Source organism: Salvelinus fontinalis, chromosome 6, assembly GCF_029448725.1.
Source record: "Salvelinus fontinalis isolate EN_2023a chromosome 6, ASM2944872v1, whole genome shotgun sequence".
NCBI classification, from domain to species: domain Eukaryota; kingdom Metazoa; phylum Chordata; class Actinopteri; order Salmoniformes; family Salmonidae; genus Salvelinus; species Salvelinus fontinalis.
Genome location: NC_074670.1, coordinates 26,555,492 through 26,575,703, shown reverse-complemented (window position 1 = coordinate 26,575,703; position 20,212 = coordinate 26,555,492). Strand labels below are relative to the sequence as shown.

Sequence of the window (20,212 nt, the reverse complement as noted above, 5' to 3'; positions counted from 1 at the left end):
ACAGTTACTGCAGTATGCATCATCATAGCCCTCTAAGATTCAGTAGGCTATCTGAAATGTCACTGCAATGAATCAACTGCTCTTTGACATGCCATGGCAGAGATTCTTGGCAACAGAGCCATAAGGACTAGCCAGTCGGTTTGCCTGGCAGAAGGGCTATTGATTCATCACAAAATACCTACATGTGAATGGGGTGTGGAGTCTATTGCTATACCAATAGAATAAAATGGAATAGAATAGAACTCTCTGAAGTGCAATTCAACATATATTATTATTGGCTAGCCTACTGTAAATACAAATAGGCCTATACATATTGTAAGTTAAACAAGAAATGAACAGAAAACACTCAAAAGCACATTGGTAAGATGTGAAGGGCAACTTTTAATTTTTTAAATTTTACATTGGCTGTGTCAGCCTAGGTTATACATGTATAAACGTAATTTGACCAAAAGTCCAAAAATACATCAAACCAAACTTGGACTTGACTACAAATAAAAAAAGAGAAGGCTATAGAGACTCTCTTAGCTTCTTATTCCTCAACTCAAAATCAGATTTACCCCAGTCCTTTGAAGTAATTTTGTATAGTTCCATCTATAACCTACAGTAACAAACACTTGACGGGTCTATAGACATACTTTACCATAGAAAACATACAGATACATTCATTACCATCGAACTGATGGTTCCACAGACCTCTTCCTATTCAACTACAGCCAAATTCACTGAGAATGATCTAAGTCCTAAACTGGGATGGGAAGGACTGAGTTGGGAGGTTCATTTGGCCTGCACTGCCATTTAGAAACGTGCCAAACCCTTAGCAATCCAACCTGGACTCAGGGGTAGACGTAACATAGTAAATGTAAATCTGTGACACTCCAATTAGATATGTAAAATTTGTGGATGTCCATTATCCATTTCGTATTATATGTTAGGAATTGTAATTTGTACATGTTACGAATTTGCAAAACGTATGATATGTTACGAATTCCAACTTGTTGTGGCAAAAGTTATCTAGGTGACTAACGCTAAAGTTAGCTAGGTGGCTAACGTTAACTACACTAGGGGTTAAGGTGAGGAGTTAAGTTAAAGGGTTAAGTAACCTTCTGTCTTATCTAACCATACCAAATGTAACATATCATACTAATTTCACTGTTCCGGACTTACATTTACTATGTTACGTCTAGTCTATGAGACCAGGCTGAGCAATCATCTATTCACTATTAGAAACCGGGTCATTCGAGCCCTGAATGCTGATTGGCTGAAAGATGTGGTATATCAGACCATATGCCACAGGTATGACACAAAATTACTTGTTTGCTGATCTAATTACGTTGTTAACCAGTTTATAATAGCAATAAGGCAGCTCTGGGGGTTGTGGTATATGGCCAATATACAATGGCTATGGGCTGTAACCAGGCACTCCGCGTTTGGTTGTGCATAAGAACAGCCCTTAGCCGTGGTATATTTATTATTTATTGTATTTATTTATTAATTTATTTTGCTCCTTTGCACCCCATTATTTCTGTCTCTACTTTGCACTTTCTTCCAATGCAAACCAACCATTCCAGTGTTTTTTAGTTTTTATTTTACTTGTTGTGTTGTACTCACTTCGCCTCCATGGCCTTTTTATATTTTATTTATTTATACATATATCTGTTTGCCTTCACCTCCCTTATCTCACCTCACTTGCTCACATTGTATATAGACTTATTTTTTTTCACTGTATTATTGACTATATGTTTGTTTTTACTCCATGTGTAACTATGTGTTGTTGTATGTGTCGAACTGCTTTGCTTTATCTTGGCCAGGTCGCAATTGTAAATGAGAACGTGTTCTCAATTTGCCTACCTGGTTAAATAAAGGTTAAATAAATAAAAAAAATTAAAAAATATTTGCCATATACCACACCCGCTCAGGCCTTATTGTAAGAGATGGCATATTTCACATCATTCAATCTGGGGAATGGGCGACATCTTGTTGTGGTTTAAAAAAATGACTGAAAATGGTTTCTGTTGACATGATTATAGCAGTATAACTGCCTATTGTGTTATTTACTGTAACTATACCTGTAACACAATCTGTCTTCTGGGGGATACAACACACACATTTACTCTTATCTGTGTTTTATCCCACAAAGGCAGAAATAAAGAATCTGTATAAATATAAACTCTGAACCTTGCACTATGATATTCTAGAGTTCTATACACAACCTCCTGTTCCACTATGATCTCTGGGGCCCAGTTCCAAATCAAACACAAACCCATAGCCCTTACCCCTTAGACACTTGGGTACATCTGAAAGGATCGGATATATGAGAAATATGATGAAAGCTCCACCTTTCCCTCTGATAGGCCGGATGTAACATAAGTCATATTGCTCATATCTATCCAATCTTGTCAGATCTACAGTGTCCAGACTAGGGCTTAGGTATCAGCATTGAAGTGGGCCAGAGTTAACGCTATCTCTCATCCTCAGTGTAAACCTGGAAGATAGGAGCCGACTCCTCTGTCTATGACCTGAAAATGGAAAACAGTACAAATAGTTTCACCTGCACATAATACCATTTGTTGACTTCTCTTCCCTAAAAGAATGTAAAGCACCCCTCAACAAATTGACAGTCAAATCTGGCTCAACGAGCGGCCATTTTCCATGGCTATCTGATCAAAGATTTTGATCGGTAATCTTGAAGTGTTCTGATATTTGTTTGGAATGTATTTTACACTAATTCTGTGTGTGAAAGCCTAAACAACATTGCCGTGACACTTCAAATTGCAATTGGTGGATGAGGAAGAAAACCTTATAGAATAGTTATCATACATTTCAATCACCTGATCCCTTGATTCAGGTCAACTTCTCAATCTGCAGATGCACAATCCAGATAGGCACTATGCAACCACATCATCAAATCATTCTATAATAATATATTGTGAATATAGAAATCTAACTATAAAACAAAAAGCCTTGTTGCGGCTCCTAATATATTTCTATTACATACTATCATGTAAATCAAGTATGAGAAAAGGTAACGTAACAAATTGCCTATAATCAAATACTGTATATACAATCTTCAAACGTAAACATGATAAATGCAAAGGCATATTCCAAAGGTATACAGTACAAATATAGGGGAAACACTAGCAAATAGGGAGATATAGTAACACGTAGTGTGATGATATAGAATGGAGGCGATATCGTTTGAGCAACCTGGATTTGCCTTGTGTGGGGTTTTTGTTTTGCTTGTACTTGAAGTTGCCACACATTTCTGATGTGGCACCTGCACGACAGTCATTATTTCTTTCTCTCTCCCCAATATCCCCTCTTTTCTGCCAAGCACTCTGGTGTGTTGATCCTCCCTCCACCCCCCCCCATCTCTCTCTCATTTTCTCTCAGTACACACTCACGTTCCCCCACTCCACGAGGTACTGGACCTTCCCGTCTGGCGTTACTCGCCTCGCCAAAATCCTCACCCCGTCCCCGCCCCCCCAGCCCCTGGCAGCTGACCCATCCCCCCCACCCCCCCCCCCAACGCCGCCCGGATAGGAAGGGACGTCACGCAGCATGAGGGAGGGGCAGGGCTCCAACTTCTGGCCAGGCTGGTGCTGCTGGTGCTGCTGGTGGTGGTTGTGGTTGTTGTGGTTGTGATGGTGGGAGGATGACAGGGAGAAGGGGAGGCAGGGGGGTGGCACTCGACAAGGGTCTTCCGCACTGAAGAGAGAGAGAGAGAGAGAGAGCGAGAGAGAGAGAGAGAGAGAGAGAGAGAGAGAGGGAGAGAGATATTAATATTTCACGATTCATACTTTTTGCTATTGACATCCAGGCACAGCTATGGTTTCCTCTCTATATGTCTAGATTGAGGGTAGTCCCCAGAGAGCAGGAGGAGCTGTGGTTAATACTGACCTATAGTGATGCAGGGTTCTGGAGATGGCTGGGGCTCCGTTATAGGTGGGGTGATACAGGGCAAACATCCTCTTAGGTGGAGAGCTGTGGAAAGAGCAGGGATCTAAACATGTTTTTAAAAACGGACAAAAAGCAACAATGCATGGATTTCCACTGACATACTGCCTAATACAAGCATTTCGCTACACCCGCAATAACATCTGCTAAACACGTGTATGTGACCAATAATTTGATTTGATTTGATAAGGGTAGCCTAAATCAATGAGAATGTAATGTAAAAAAAAAACGGTAACAGTCTGTAAATACAGTACAATGCATTATTACTTGTTATACAGTATGTAAAGTGTAACCAATACAATAACAGTACCAACCCCAAATTCAGCTCCTCCTCCTTCCTGGAGTTGTAGAGGTTAGTTCCACCTACGTAGCCATGGCAACATGGCACCAGATCTATTGGGGTGGCTGGGACCGGGGGCGGACAAGGCTGGACACAGGAGAAACACTGATTAGTTAGTGTTCTGACGCCAAATCAGTGGATCCAAACACACATTAGACATGATACTTCAGTTCATGCCCTTTCATGTTATCTTTATAGAAGAATCCATACTGCTTGTGAATACATCTAAATAAAAACCAAGGTCTGTTAACATACTGTATAATTTGATACATATCATTTAAAATGTTTAATTGCATTTCACTTTTAAAAATGCCGGACGCTGGAACTTTGTTAGTACAAAGGGCTAGTCTTTCCAAAAGGAAATATATATTTTCACGTGACAGCTTTAAACCTGCATTACAATTCCACATCCCACACTTGTATTGTATGCCGTGAACACACTGCTGCAGTAACTTTGAAATTATTTACAGTATGATATTGCTATTGTATCACGATTCACTTAATTATCATCACTTACTATGTCTCATCAAGGCATAGCATGATCCATGATCCTCGTCGAACATCTCAGTCCAAAATCATGGGCATTAATATGGAGTTGGTCCTCCCTTTGCTGCTATAACAGCCTCCACTCTTCTGGGAAGACTTTCCACTAGATGTTGGAACATTGCTACGGGGACTTGCATTAGGGAGGTCAGGCAATGATGTTGGGCGATTAGGCCTGGCTCTGTGCAGGCCAGTCAAGTTCTTCCACACCGATCTCGACAAACCATTTCTGTATGGACCTCGCTTTGCCCATGCTGAAACAGGAAAGGGCCTTGCCCAAACTGTTGCCACAAAGTTGGAAGCACAGAATAGTCTAGAATGTCATCGTATGCGCGTTAAGATTTCCCTTCACTGGAAAAAAGTGGCTTGAACCATGAAAACGGTCCCAGACCATTATTCCTCCTCCGCCAAACTTTACAGCTGTCATTATGCATTTGGGCAGGTAGCGTTCTCCTGGCATCTGCCAAACCCAGATTCGTCCATCAGACAGCCAGATGGTGAAGCGCGATTCATCACCCCAGAGAACGCGTTTCCACTGCTCTAGAGTCAAATGGCGGCAAGCTTTGTAACACTCCATCGGACACTTGGCATTGCGAATGGGGATCTGCTCAGCCATGGAAACCCATTTCATGAAGCTCCTGACGAAAAGTTCTTGTGCCAACACTGCTTCCAGTGGCAGTTTGGAACTCGGTAGTGAGTGTTGCAACCGAGGACAGACGATTTTTACGTGCTACAAACTTCAGCACTCAGAGGTCCCGTTCTGTGAGCTTGTGTGGCCTACCACTTCGCGGCTGAGCCGGTGTTGCTCCTAGATGTTTCCACTTCACAGTAACAGCACTTACAGTTGACCAGGGCTGCTCTAGTAGGGCAGAAATTTGACAAACTGACTTGTTGGAAAGGTGGCATCCTGTGACGGTGCCACGTTGAAAGTCACTGAGCTCTTAAGCAAGGCTATTCCACTGTCAATGTTTGTCTATAGAGATTTCATGGCTGTGTGATATTCAGCAACAGGTGTGGCTGAAATAGCCGTGTCCACATGCTTTTGTATATATATATAGTGTGTATCTGTCACCTCCATTGCCTATGATAAGTAGATTCATATTGTGGAGACTGAGGTAGCATTTCTTACAGTGTGAGCTTGCTACCATAACAACAAAAGCATCAGTACTCTATCCTTTGCTTCCTCAGTTCTCAGCACACCCTCAGCTCTGTCAAACTCCAATGCTGGACTGTGACCCACAACATATACAGTAAATACAGCAGTGGTATACTAGTATTATCCCCTCCCCTTAATAGCGCGCTGTCCCTTTAAATCGAGGTGCTCTGTCAATGCTGCACTGTCAAAGTGCCAGCGCCACCTGGCCAAACTGTAATCGACTGCAAAGTGCACTTGGAAGAGCTCCCAGATGCCGCATATCAGCGTACCTTTCCCTCTCACTATCCCTGGGATAACCAACCTGCCCCAAGATGGCAGATGATTCATGTCCGCTCAGGATACAACAGTCTGCTGGAAGTGCTGCCCGCTGAAATACGACCGATCTATAACATTTATTGTCTCGGGATAAGGGAGGCAGCCTGAGCAGTAGTATAAAAGGATGTGTATTTTCTATTCATATTAAAATATATATTTCTAAACCTGTGACCATAACATGTTGTCATATTCGATCGAGTCATAAACGGTAAACCAGCTTCAACTCAATAGTGTAGGCTGGGCTTTGAAGAACATGTAAACAGACAACACTGGCTATAAGGAGAACCTTTTCTCCACCCACTGACTGACTGTGACTGACAAGTCATTCCAATGTCAGGCAGCTCTTTGCTATGCAGTGAGGGGGCGGCTGATGGCTGATCTCTCCCTTGATGCCTGGTTCGAGACAGAAGCACTGACCTGTGTCTCCATGATGCGCCGCTTTGATTTGCGTGACTCTGGCCCCACCGCTCTCCTCTGGCAGGGCAGTGACAATGGGCTGCTCCACACAACAACACAGAGACACAGTCAATAACTTGAGGAATGGTGCAATGTTTTTACTTAGAAAACTACAGTACGAGTCAAAAGTTTGGACACACCTACTCATTCCAGGGATTTTCTTTATTTTTACTATTTTCTATATTGTAGAATAATAGTGAAGACATCAAAACTATGAAATAACACATATGGAATCATGTAGTCACCAAAAAAAGTGTTAAACAAATCAAAATATATTTTATATTTGAGATTCTTCAAAGTAGCCACCCTTTGCCTTGATGACAGCTTTACACACTCTTGGCATTCTCTCAACCAGCTTCATGAGGTAGTCACCTGGAATGTATTTCAATTAACAGGTGTGCCTTGCTAAAAGTACATTTTTGGAATTTCTTTCCTTCTTAATGTGTTTGAGCCAATCAGTTGTGTTGTGACAAGGTAGAGGTGGTATACAGAAGATAGCCCTATTTGGTAAAAGACTAAGTACATATTATGGGAAGAACAGCTCAAATAAGCAAAGAAACACGACATGAAGGTCAGTCAATACGGAATATTTCAAAAACGTTTAAAGTTTCTTCAAGTGCAGTCGCAAAAACCATCAAGCGCTATGATGAAACTGGCTCTCATGAGGACCGCCACAGGAAAGGAAGACCCAGAGTTACCTCTGCTGCAGAGGATAAGTTCATTAGAGTTAACTGCACCTCAGATTGCAGCCCAAATAAATGCTCCACAGAGTTCAAGTAAGAGACACATCTCAACATCAACTGTTCAGAGGAGACTGTGTGAACCTGGCCTTCATGGTCAAATTGCTGCAAAGAAATCACTACTAAAGGACACCAATAAGAAGATGAGAATTGCTTGGACCAAGAAACAAAAGCAATGGACATTAGACCGTTGAATATCTGTCCTTTGGTCTTATGAGTCCAAATTTGAGATTTTTGGTTCCAACCGCCATGTCTTTGAGATGCAGAGTAGGTGAATGGATGATCCTTGCATGTGTGGTTCCCACTGTGAAGCATGGAGGAGGAGGTGTTATGGTGTGGGGGTGCTTTTCTGGTGACACTGTCAGTGATTTATTTAGAATTCAAGGCCCACTTAACCAGCATGGCCACCACAGCATTCTGCAGCGATATGCCATCCCATCTGGTTTGCGCTTAGTGGGACTTTCATTTGTTTTTCAACAGGACAATGACCCAACACACCTCTAGGCTGTGTAAGGGCTATTTGACCAAGAAGGAGAGTGAGGGAGTGCTGCATCAAATGACCTGGCCTCCACAATCACCCGACCTCAACCCAATTGAGATGGTTTGGGATGAGTTGGACCGCAGAGTGAAGGAAAAGCAGCCAACAAGTGCTCAGCATATGTGGGAACACCTTCAAGGTTGTTGGAAAAGCATTCCAGGTGAAGCTGGTTGAGAGAATGCCAAGAGTGTGCAAAGCTGTCATCAAGGCAAAGGCTACTTTGAAGAATCTCAAATCTCAAATATATTTTGATTTGTCTAACACTTTTTTGGTTACTACATGATTCCATATGTGTTATTTCATAGTTTTTATGTCTTCCATATTATTTCACAATGTAGAAAATAGTAAAAATAAAGAAAAAACCTAGAATGAGTAAGTGTGTCCGAACTTTTGACTGGTACTATATGTCAGGGTATAAATGTGGTGTTTTTTATTTTAAGCCTATAGAGAATAAAAGAGAAGATGGTGTTGAGAATGTTTAGCAAGAGAATCAATGTCCACATGCGAATGTGCACATGCACACACACTACAGACAATGTATTTATTGATAAAAATATTAGTTATAAACATATTCACCAGAGTGAAATAAGTGAGTTCTTCCCTTAAATTATTTAATGAGGCACACAGGTGCCTATTTAATTAGTATCAGTTGTTCTATCCAGCTGGAAGGACCACCGTGTACAAGGTGTTGCTCTTTTTCACATTTGTAAATGTGTAATTAATTACTAGAATGAATGTATCCATATAAAGAGTTGGGTCCTGAGGCTTGTGTTTGTGATGTTGAGAGAATAATAAATCACAGAAGTTGTCCTTACTCTGACCTTCTCCTTTGGGTGATGTTGATGGGTGGGTCAGTGATGAGGGGGGACGAATCAGAGGTCAGGGGAGGCGGAGCTCTGACCTGGAGCCCAAAAAGACACTTCTTCTTCTTGATCTCTTTACCAGAGACAAACCTGGATGACATCACAGAGAAAAAGACAACTTTGAAAACTTGTAGACAACAACTTTGTAAAGTCAGGTCACCTTTCTTTTTAAAACAAGTTATCATTATTGTCTGTTTTCTTATCGTTCTCTATTGATAATATCAAAGAGTTAAGAAACAATTAACTAACTGTATTTTCTTTACCCTTATGTACAATTCCAGAAGCAACGCTATCATAAATCTGGTCAAGCATAGCTGTGGCTTCTATTTATTCTTCGCATCATATGCAGACTCTCACCTGTCTTTGTTGGAGTTCAAAGCGTTGAGCAGATTGTGACAGCGATCTTGCCTTGGTGTGTCAGAGAGCTGGGGGACAGGGAGGAATGAAAATCAAGAGCATGATAAACACTGTGGATGGTAGCCTGAAACAAATGTTAACACATTTAGAGACACATTGACATTCCCTGGTGAAAGGTAAACATTTCCATGGATAACGTGGTTAGTTATTAATGTGATTTGTGAACAGTTAATGGAAAAAGTGTATGACTGATTTAAATGCAACTGTAGTACCTGAGAGCCACATAAAATACAAGTGATATTTACCATTTAAAATGTGCTAAATAACAACGACAAGTAGCTAATGAAATCAAAGCACATAATTACCACATGACTGCTAAGAATTACGCTAGCTAACACTTTCACATCGTTTCATCATAGCACGTAAGTGAGGAAATGTTTATACCGAGCCTAGAAGCAAAGAGTCCCAATTCTCATTGGCAAACGACATGATTTCATGGTCGAAATCAAAGTATTTTCTCTTGCAGCACAAGGAGAGGTGGTAGAGCACCAAATGGGCCAAATCTACCCTGTATTTACAACAAACACACCAGGAAAAAGTTAGTTCAGAATTTTTCACATCACAAAGCTTTTCATTACATCATTGAGGAAGAGGAATGAACATATTGTAACCCACACGACTCAATAAACCTGTCATAAGAAACTGGTTTTCAAGAGTGTTTTCAGTGTGATAATCCCTGCAGTTTAAATTATGTAATCTTCTCTTAGCAGATACTGTATAGCTTTACCAGCTCATGGGTAGCCGTTGAATTGTCTCTGGTCCGCTTGCACAGACTGAGCACTGGAACTCATAAAACCTTTCAGAAGAAAAAGGAAACACAGATGATTCTATTTTTGTCTGTGATTGACCAGATATAAAAGTCAATGGAAACATAACATAGCACATGGTTGCTACTGTCGGCAAATTCTTCCCAGTTTCCATCACTTGTTTAGCAGATATAACAACCCACCACATTCTACCTCTCCATCAATCTCAAACATTATTTTTTTATGCAGAAACAAAGAGTAGTATAATATATCATGGACATTAAACCAGTAGGATAATACAGATGGTTAATGTGACAATAATGGTGTAGTGGACTGGACTAATTTAAATTAATTTTTACCTCTACCACATTACATTGGACACCAGAGAGGCAGAATAACAACTGCACTGCTATTAGCAATAAACACTAACAGCATTAGCCCTACCACTGCCAGTTTTAGAACCTCTCTGTTATGGTTTGACAATGGCACTGCAAAGAAGCAGTACAAGGTTATAGATAACAATACTCGGTCTCACCTGTCTCCATATAACAACGGCTTGGTCAGACACTGTGTGCAAGCTTCATGAAACCACTGACCACAACTTCCACACTGCAACATTTTCAAGTTCCACCTGCAGTTGATAAATAAAAACATTAACCACACTCCCCAATGGCCTAAACATAGTTAACATCTGGTGGCCACCTGACGAGAGTACAGTATATTATGTATTTTTCAAGAGGCTGCAATACTCAACTGAAAAACACATTATGTCTTGACAGTAGAGCTGTATAATGGTGAAAAGGACATACAGGGTTCCGACATGAATATTCTATTTGTTTTTATTGGTAAGGAAAATGAATAGTAAAGCTTATTGACCAATACATGTGCTAAACACTAGTTATAAAATTTTATTATTAAGTGATAATGCCCGAGAAACAGTGTTTGTATGGGTATTGTTAGAACCAAGACGAAGTCGAGGGCCGGCAAACCATGCCAATATATCCTCCAAACACTGGCTTTGAGGGCATTATCACTTTTATACAACGGGTTAACAACATATTCAAATAATGATTGACATATTTTCATTATAAACGTTATTTTGATTAATTTATTCATACTATTTCATCCTTCCACAAGATATAGTCCCGACACAAATCTAGGGTTGATACCCAAGCTGGCTGGTCGTTCGTTCTATCGGTTTGGTTGTCAGAGAAGCGACCCAGTCGTTCAGTCTTTTTGTTCTGTATCTATGGATGTTCTCAATGTTCCATTGAAATACTGACTTGCAACATTGTTATTCTTGCTTGCTAGCTAGCCAACTACGGCTAACTTACAGTCATGTCAAACAGTGCAGCCAGAACAAGAGCAAAGTAGCTGCATTTGCATTTGTTTAAGCTGTTTTCTAGTGACATTTATTTGGATACATCCATAACAATGAGCTATTGATGCGCGATTTCGCCTGGCATAAAAAATGTGCTCTCTCGTCAGGACACTGCTGTTCAGAGGAGCTAGCCAACAACACAGCTAACACAATCACTTCAAACTGAAGCTGGAAAGACTGCAAACTAGCTGCACTTTGTTTCGTTTGACCTGTTTTCTATTGATAGTTATTTGTATATATATATATAAAAATTATGCTGATTCATAATTTCAACTGGCTGAGAAAAGCTGCCTGCATGTCTGTCTCATCCCGACTCCCAACACGTTTGTTACTATGGGACAGCTGGAGATAGAATTTGAATGTTGAAAGAATGTTGCAAATGTCAGAGAGACAGATACCAAGGTTCGTACAAATCTCCGCTGTTAAAAACGAAATGTTAATCGAAAAGAAATGTGAGAATGTCTAGATGCTTTTTATAGTGGAGATCAGTGGATTGCGCAGTCAGATGGAACAGAGTAAATAGGCATTTTAACATCATAGACTTAGCCGGTGGTAACTTGTAGAATAGACACCATCTGGAATGCGGTTTTAACCAATCAGCATTCATGATTAGACCCACCCGTTGTATAACATAATTTATCTACTGAGGGCATCTGTTAGAAGCGATAAATTGTCACTCACTCTCCAGGTCCGGCACAGTAGCAGTAACACTGCTGCTGATTGGTCAGATGCTGTGGGTCCCAGTCTAAAGATGACAGCTGATAGGGCAGCCGAAGTTTCATGATTTGCATGAGCCGGGCAAACCGTCCTCGTTTGATGGCTCCCCCTCTCTGAAAGACAATTTTGACAAATCGATTCACTACAGCGACCTCTCCACTCACGGTCATGTCAGTACATTCAAGATAGATGACATTGGATGGGAACTATCCAGAAAAAGCAATTCATCTCATTTTATTGTAGGTCAGCTGAGTGAGATAATATCTTAAGAAAAGTCAGGTCAATGAGATTGACCGATGACCAATTAGCCCTTAACCACAGTGCTCCCTCATCTAACACCTACACTACAGAATTGGAGCATACATGAATTACTGACCATAATGACTATAATACAGTATAATCTTGAAAAAATCTGCATTGACGAACTGGTCAGATGTCCAGGCACAACTTAGAGTATCTAATCCCTATGGTGAATAATACAGAGTTGTAACATTTCTGTGGTTTCCTTCAGATATATCCATTGACAACATTGTTTAACATAACACTGGTATTGAAATACTCTGGATAGATAAAAAAAAAGAAAAGACAAGTCTGAACTGGATATTTTCCCTGAGCCAAGAGGCAGCGTGTGAAACAAAGATTAGCAGTCTAACCTTGGTCGCCACTGCAAAGACACATTGCCGACATATCCAAGAATTGCTGTCAGCTTCCGGCTCAATGGATGGAGTGTGGCACTCAGGATGATAACCTTTGATGGAATGGAGAGTGTTTACTGTAATTCACATACTAAGGATATGTTACTGATGGAGGGCTTTTCCCTGTCTCTTTTCATTAAATATTATACACTGAGTGTACAAAACATTAGGAATTGCAGCGCTGCTGGGTTTTCACGCTCAACAGTTTCCTGTGTGTATCATGAATGATCCACCCCCCAAAGGACATCCAGCCAACTTGACACAACTCTGGGAAGTATTGGAGTCTACATAGGCCAGCATCTATGTGGGATGCTTTCGACACCTTGTAGAGTCCATGTCCCCCGACAACTGAGGCTATTCTGAGGGCAAATGGGTTGCAACTCAATATTAGGAAGGTGTTCCTAATGTTTTGTACACTCAGTGTATATTATCTGGTAGAAAACCTGAAGAAAAAAGTAGATGCCGTTGTTTTTTACTTTATTTAAAATAGTTGTGCCTATCCGTCATAAGTTATTATTTGAAAATACCTCTATGAAGAGTACATAACATGCTGTGTTTTCTTACCGTGACGACATTTAAGACAATTGATGAGAGGTTCTTTAAGAGGCGGGGCATCACAGATACAGCAAACTTCTTCCACTCCAACTGAGACTTAAGCAACAGAGAAAAGGAGTGAGTAACAGAGAGAGGGGGAGAAAGAGATCACTCAAAAGTGTTAATTTATGTATATTGATTCATTTCCTTGCCACTTCATTGATTTCAATGTCTCCTGCACCCTTTCAGATTTCACTCCTTTTGACATGTGGATATTTGGCTGTGCTTCCCTTCACTTTACACTAACTACGTGGGGGCGCCATTTCCCTATGGAGTCATTACACTAATAAATTCATAAATACACCAATTACACCTAAAAGTACCCCATCAGAATTGCCAACATTTCCAGGGAATGTTGTACTTCAACCTTGACTAGAGACCTTAATTGCGCAACATTCTTTTGAACTACAATGGATCGGAATGGAGAGAGAGCATCAAATTAAGAACAAACTTTTCAAAGCTGAGAGAAAAATCAAAAAATATTTTATGAATTTCTTTAATCTCCCTGAGGTGAATCAAGGTAGGGTAAAAGTAAAGATGATTCAAATATGATAATAGTTGGAGCATCCTCAATTAGCCCCCTAGCTATAGAAAGGGTAGATATGTGTAAAATATTTCTATCAACATTTTAGGGGATATTTCTTTGATTCAAAAGTAATTCCACAGTGCAGAAAAACCCTCTGTTAAAAGTTTTGTGTTAACTGAGGAAAACAAGAGTAAGTTGTAAGTCTTACAAGAGTGAATGTCTTTTCTTAGCACCCAGAATTCCGAGTTGTCCTCAAATCTCACCAGACAACATTGCTTGACTCCATCTACCTGAGGAGAGTGATGGACACAGAGTGGAATTGTTCACTCAAACCTAAATTGAATACTTTCCAAATGTGCACACGCACGCATGCACATACGCACACACACACACTTACTCTCTTCACATTGCCGAGGTACAGTAGTCCATCACTCCATCGAGCTAACACATCATCCCCTTCACTTACTCCCCCCATCCTGTAGAGAAGTGAGAGAGATAGAGAGAGAAGGGGAGAGGAAGAGGAGGGGGCTCATGTGAAATCCAATTTATTCACTGAATACTTTGCTGCCATTGCCGAGGTTTATGGCCTTATCATTCCATAGGCACTGGGCTGGAGTGGATACGGGGTTACATTCTCACAAACCCAGCATAGCCACAGTCAAAATCCAGCAGATTTAATGATGAGTGTAAATGCCCATGCATGGAGCAGGACACACCATTATGACACAACACATGTGAGAAAATGCATTCACCACTGCATGATGACTGCACTGTAGTTTGATTGTAACACCACTGTACGCCTCTATACTTTGCTTTCTCATGCACTTCTGTGTTGTATCCTCTTTGAAAATCTAAAACGACAAACTTGAATAGAAAGGAATCGCTGTAGCCTATGGACATAATCTCTGCACAGCCAGCGGTTGTTCCAGTGCAGGCACTCAAGTCAAAGAGACACATGATACATAATAGCATTTTCAAATCAATAAAAATTAACATAGACAGTGTTGTTGGATCAACAGAGAGCCATTACTACCTGTCAAGTCGAACTCCTCTCCGTTGGGGTCACAGCGATTCCTGTGCCGGCTTGACATGAAATATTTTATCTCTTCTGTTTTCCTCTCGTCTCAATTACTGCCGGGTTGGATGTGAAGCCTACGTGTGTGCCAAAGTGGATGTGCATGTATGTGTCTGTGCCAAGCGCGTATGTCTGTCAAGTCGTCAGTGAGACACCGTCGGTACGTCCGTCTTTCTCTCGGTCTGTATGGTCTGTCTGTCCTCCGCGACGTCGTTTCGTCATGTTCCCGTGCCTTTGCTCTCTTTTCTCCACCTATTGATGCTATTAAGCGTGTTTGTCAGAGCAGCACGCGAATCAACCCGCGAGAGACGCCATCATCCCTGCCTCTTTCTCGACCGACTTGTTGTGACGCAGACATAAAACACCGAGAGATAGAGTGGGAGGGAGATAGGGGGGGACCGGGTCAACGGCGGCGGGAACACCTTAACATCCGAAGAAATTACATCTAAACCGTTATGACAAGGCAAGCTGTGTTTACTGAAGAATTAACTCAATTGTGATAAAAGCCAGTTAAAAATCAGCCGACGATGATAGTCGCTGGAGTTTAAGTGGGCAATTAGTGGAAGTTTACATACCTCATTAATTGGTACCTCCCAAAGAAGTGTGCTGCAAGTTTGGAGTCCTGGAGAAAGTTTTAGAAGGGCCAGTGGAAGCTGCGCTCACACGTGTTATTCACTTTTTTTTTTTTTTTTACCATTCAGTAAATTGCACAATAAATAGTTTTCTTGCTATAGTAAGTATTTTTATTTCATTCCAGCTAAAATAAAACTATAATCATAATGTAATCATAAATTATCTAATTTCTTAATATTACTACACATTTTCATTATATAGCCTAGGCTGCAATATACAATATGTATAATAAACATTGTGATTGTTTATTTAGAGTTACTTTGTGCAGTCTTTGTGGTCCCCTTGCCAGATAAGCCTATTTTCAGGTTTTGGACACTATACAAAGTTAGCATATTAGGCCTAAGTAATTAAGGATAATTTAAGGCTTGGATTACTTTGAGCACTTGTCACTGTTGTCATCAAAGGGAATTGTTGAATGTGATTTACAATAGTCTATAATTGTCCTATACATTTCCTCTTAATACACATATTGTGTGTGAAATATTGATTATCTATGATCAATCATCTATTCTTTACTGCTCGGTAATATATACCTACGCTCAATAATGTCATCATCACTTGTCACTGCTCACTATCACCATGGATATCACTGGTCACACAAGCTGTCATTTCTCACAACAACTGGGTGATAACATAACATGGTAATAACCAATGTCAGAATGAGTAACAATTTGACTTATTTACCATTGGTTAATTATGAGCCCTAGAAATTTCACACATGTTCATGTATATAATTTAGGGCATTTTAAAGTGTCATAACATAATTTAGCACGGACAATTCTATGAGTAGGCAACATAGCCTATATTTTAATAGTCAAAACAACAAGTGATGAGGTGTTTCTTATATGTTATTTGTATCATTAGATTATATGTATTTGCTCATTTGCTTGTTTTTGTCATTTGAATTTATCAAGCATATGGTAATATTGTGCTCAAAATGGCCACTGGCATTTCTAAAGGATGACAATGAGTTCCTCATTGGCAACACTAGATGGCGAACACACTACACCTTCTAATGCACTGCTTTGTCAATAGTGTAGTGTAGTGGGAGGCTAATAAAAATGCAGTGGTGGCATTTAGCTGAACTACAGTTCAGTTCACAGAGATATTTTGAAATGTATCATTAGCATTTGGATGAGGATCACTTTGAATAATGGCAAAACGGAATTATGCTTCTAGCAGTCTCACAGCAAGATTCACTATTTACCAAGTAAGGATAGTGAGCCCGTTAGCCCAACTTAAGTATCATCACAGAAGAGAAAAAGGACCCCTATTCAGGTTAATACGGGGCTTGTGCAGAGGTCATAAGGGTGACAACTTGATGCCTTTCATGTGCTCTCCCTTTTGGAATAAAGATGCCTCTCACACACACAGCCGGGGCTTTGTGAGCAGTTCTGTCATGAGACAGGGCGGAGGGGAAGCAGACAGTCATGAGCTTCTGATAAAAACTCAGTGAGCTTCTGATAAAAGCTCAGTGTGGCTTGTGTCTATAGAAGGGTTTAATTAAGAATATTAGAGTCAGCTTACAGCGAAAGAAGGAAATAACCACCATTATTAGGATAATGTGCTACTACATCCAGGGGCGTCATGAACAATGTTCCCTCTAATTGAGCACTGAGCAAATTTAAGGTCTGATGAGCGAAAACTTGAACATTGTGAACATTTACTATGAGCCCTGAGGCTGTACCCGCTTTAAGTTAAAGTTTTAACAGTGGCCAAGTAGGCTACTGTGGCTATTTGATTATAATGTAGGCCTACCAGAGTGGCCTACCATCAAAAACCAATGAAGAAAAAGCCTCCCATAACATATTAACATGGAAATAGCTGTTTAATCAATCAGCCTACAGTAGCAGCAAATGTGTGCTGTTCAATGTAGGCCTACATTCCATGAGACTTTTGGAAAAAAAACATACAGATCTTGACATGAATCTGTTAATCCACTTGTCCTTCAGACAAGGAGGTGACTGAAAATGTTGTTGTGTTGTTTGATGCAAGAAACCACTTTCCAAAATAAAATGCATTATTATTCCCATACCATTATTACAGAGAATCAGACAAATTATGCTACCCTCTGCCTATTGGCAACAATAATTTATTCAAGCATGCCTCAAAATACAACACTGCCCCTTTAAGACAAAAAAAAATGCTGTTTGCCTGACTAGCTTTTCAAAGAAGTCTAGAATTGTACACGTTTTGTGCTCTTGTAGGAAGCAATCACTCCCCTATTGCTGACTACAAATGATCTATAACTGTGCTAACTCACTAACTAGCAAAGAATATTAACAAAATGTGCTCACATGGCTACATGCAACTCTCGCCTTGATCTCAAAACAAGCACATCTACTCACGATCACTCATGCTGTAAACACAGTTCAGTTCAAAGTAAATGGCACAGATCCATATATTGAATTGTCTATTTGCATATAGGCCTACTGCAGCTCTGATTGGTTATGCCGCAAGGTCTGTTTAGAGTACGGGCTGAGTCATGCGAGTCAATGTAATAGAATCCTACGCTGATGCGTTCTGCCTACAGCAAAATCTCTTGCATAGTTTGTTTTACTATGGTTCGTTTTGTTTTGGTATGTTGCATTGAAAGTGGCTAATATTGCATTGATTAAATCACCATTGCCACAGTAAAGGGAAATATTAATAGTGTTAACTAACAGGGAAAACTCTAGAAAGTTGAATGAAGTTCAATCTCGTGCTTCTCTCCATGGGCTCATATTTCTTCTGCCTGCGTGGCAGTCTCAGGGATACTGCAAGCCTGCACACACGCAGCTTAGAGGGAACTTTGGTCATCAGGGAACTTTGGTTATCCACCCATTATTATAGAAGGGGGTTGTCCCCCCCCGTCCCCCCCTGAGTTGGAGCATTTAGCATTTTTCAAACACCTGACAATGTTTTTCCTGCAATCTAGAGCCATAATAATTATAACTATGTTAAAAATATATTTATCTGAATGGGTTATCTAAGCATACCTCTTTAACTATTCAATTGTTATTTTAATGAACGATGCACATTGATTCTTCAAGACCTTTTATACCTTAGGAGTTTAGTACAACTACCACACTGGTATATAGTATCATAGCCCTAAATATGCTTCTCTGCTTCTCCACTAAAATCTGGGTAAAAGATTGAAAGGAATTTGAGTCATTAGTAATTGCTTGCTTTTCTAAAGTCCAGCAACCTTGCCAGCAGGCATGCCAGCTAAGATAGTTAGACAAGCTTCTCTGACTTGATTAATAGCCTGAAATGGCTTGGTAGCTACCCATGCATACCCTAAAAGACATGCCACCAGAGATCTCTTCACAGTCCCCAAATCAAGAACAGATTATGGGAGGCGCACAGTACTACAGAGAGCCATGACTACATGGAACTCTATTCCACATCAAGTAACTCATGCAAGCAGTAAAATGTCATAAAAAAAACAGATAAAAATACACCTTATGGAACAGCTGGGACTGTGATGAATCACAAACACTGACACAGGCACACATACACATGATAAGATACGCACTCTACACACGGATGTTGAATTGTAAATATGTGATAGTGGAGTAGTGGCCTGAGGGAACACACTAAATGTATTCGGTAAAGTGTTATGAATTATGCAATATTTTAAATTGTATATAAATGCCTTAATGTTGCTTAACGAACACTTCTCATGATGACGTTGCTTCCAGAGGCAGTTTGGAACTCGGTAGTGAGTGCTGCAACCTAGGACAGACGTCCCGTTCTGTGAGCTTGTGTGGCCTACCGCTTTGTGGCTGAGCTGTTGTTGCTCCTAGATGTTTCCACTTCACAACCGGGGCAGCTCTAAGCAGGGCAGACATTTTACAAACTGACTTGTTGGAAAGGTGGCATCCTATGACGGTGCCACGTTGAAAGACACTGATCTCTTCAGTATGGGCCATTCTACTGCCGGTGTTTGTCTATGGAGATTACATGGCTGTGTGCTCGATTTTATACACCTGTCAGCAACGGGTGTGGCTGAAATAGCCGAATCCACTCATTTGAAGTGGAGTTAACATTCTTTTGGCCATGTAGTGTATCTAGCTGGCTAGTGAAAGCCAACTTCATAAAATTGCTAAGTGGCTAGTATAACAGAGAAATAAAACATTTTTGTTTTATTTATTCATCAAGAAGGAATCAATAGTCTAAATAGATTGATCAAATTCATTTACAAACATTCCTCCTACGAGTCCATCCCCGGCAGATAAAATCAAAGGAAACGCTATGTGTGTTACTCTACACTCTCTCTCTCCTCCTCCACTGACGATACTGACTACACACACACCAGAGCAGGGTTCCTCAACAGGACGAATTTGGACTGTGAGTGATTTTATTTGTCCCCCCAAGTTTTCAAAACAATAAATAAAAACCTTTATTTTCTTTTTTGGGGGGGGGGGGGGGGGCTAAAAGTCAGCAAATCAGCTCCAAGTGATTTTAATTTTGGAAATCTGTTCCAAGGTATTACCATGCATAATAGAGAGATTTTTTACATGAAAAAATAAAAACAAACA

At 40.4% G+C, this 20,212-nt stretch overlaps 1 protein-coding gene across 2 annotated transcripts; it reads right to left on the bottom strand.

Annotated features, from left to right (window-relative positions):
- Positions 1 to 361: 361 nt before the first annotated feature.
- Positions 362 to 15,447, bottom strand: LOC129857489 (PHD finger protein 1-like). Of its 2 annotated transcripts, none has more exons than XM_055925797.1 (15): positions 15,015 to 15,447; positions 14,379 to 14,457; positions 14,190 to 14,271; positions 13,426 to 13,512; positions 12,820 to 12,914; positions 12,131 to 12,279; positions 10,604 to 10,699; positions 10,050 to 10,118; positions 9,707 to 9,830; positions 9,263 to 9,330; positions 8,864 to 8,995; positions 6,726 to 6,804; positions 4,269 to 4,381; positions 3,898 to 3,981; positions 362 to 3,705 (listed from the first exon to the last, which is right to left on the bottom strand). In XM_055925797.1, the coding sequence occupies exons 2-15, from the start codon at positions 14,454 to 14,456 to the stop codon at positions 3,387 to 3,389; spliced, it is 1,575 nt and encodes a 524-aa protein (XP_055781772.1). In that variant the 5' UTR covers position 14,457; positions 15,015 to 15,447; the 3' UTR covers positions 362 to 3,386. The 2 variants fall into 2 exon arrangements, with proteins under 2 accessions (XP_055781772.1, XP_055781771.1); XM_055925796.1 differs by having other exon boundaries at positions 8,858 to 8,995; positions 15,015 to 15,446.
- Positions 15,448 to 20,212: the final 4,765 nt, after the last annotated feature.

What these genes read in the sequence shown, in the direction of transcription:
- LOC129857489 (XM_055925796.1), bottom strand. Translation starts at nt 14,456, where the DNA reads ATGGGGGGAGTAAGTGAAGGGGATGATGTGTTAGCTCGATGGAGTGAT. An exon ending in AAGAAAAGACATTCACTCTT is followed by an intron (nt 13,513 to 14,189) that starts GTAAGACTTACA and finishes CTGTTGCTTAAG; the next exon opens with TCTCAGTTGGAGTGGAAGAA. An exon ending in TCTTTGCAGTGGCGACCAAG is followed by an intron (nt 12,280 to 12,819) that starts GTTAGACTGCTA and finishes ATTGTCTTTCAG; the next exon opens with AGAGGGGGAGCCATCAAACG.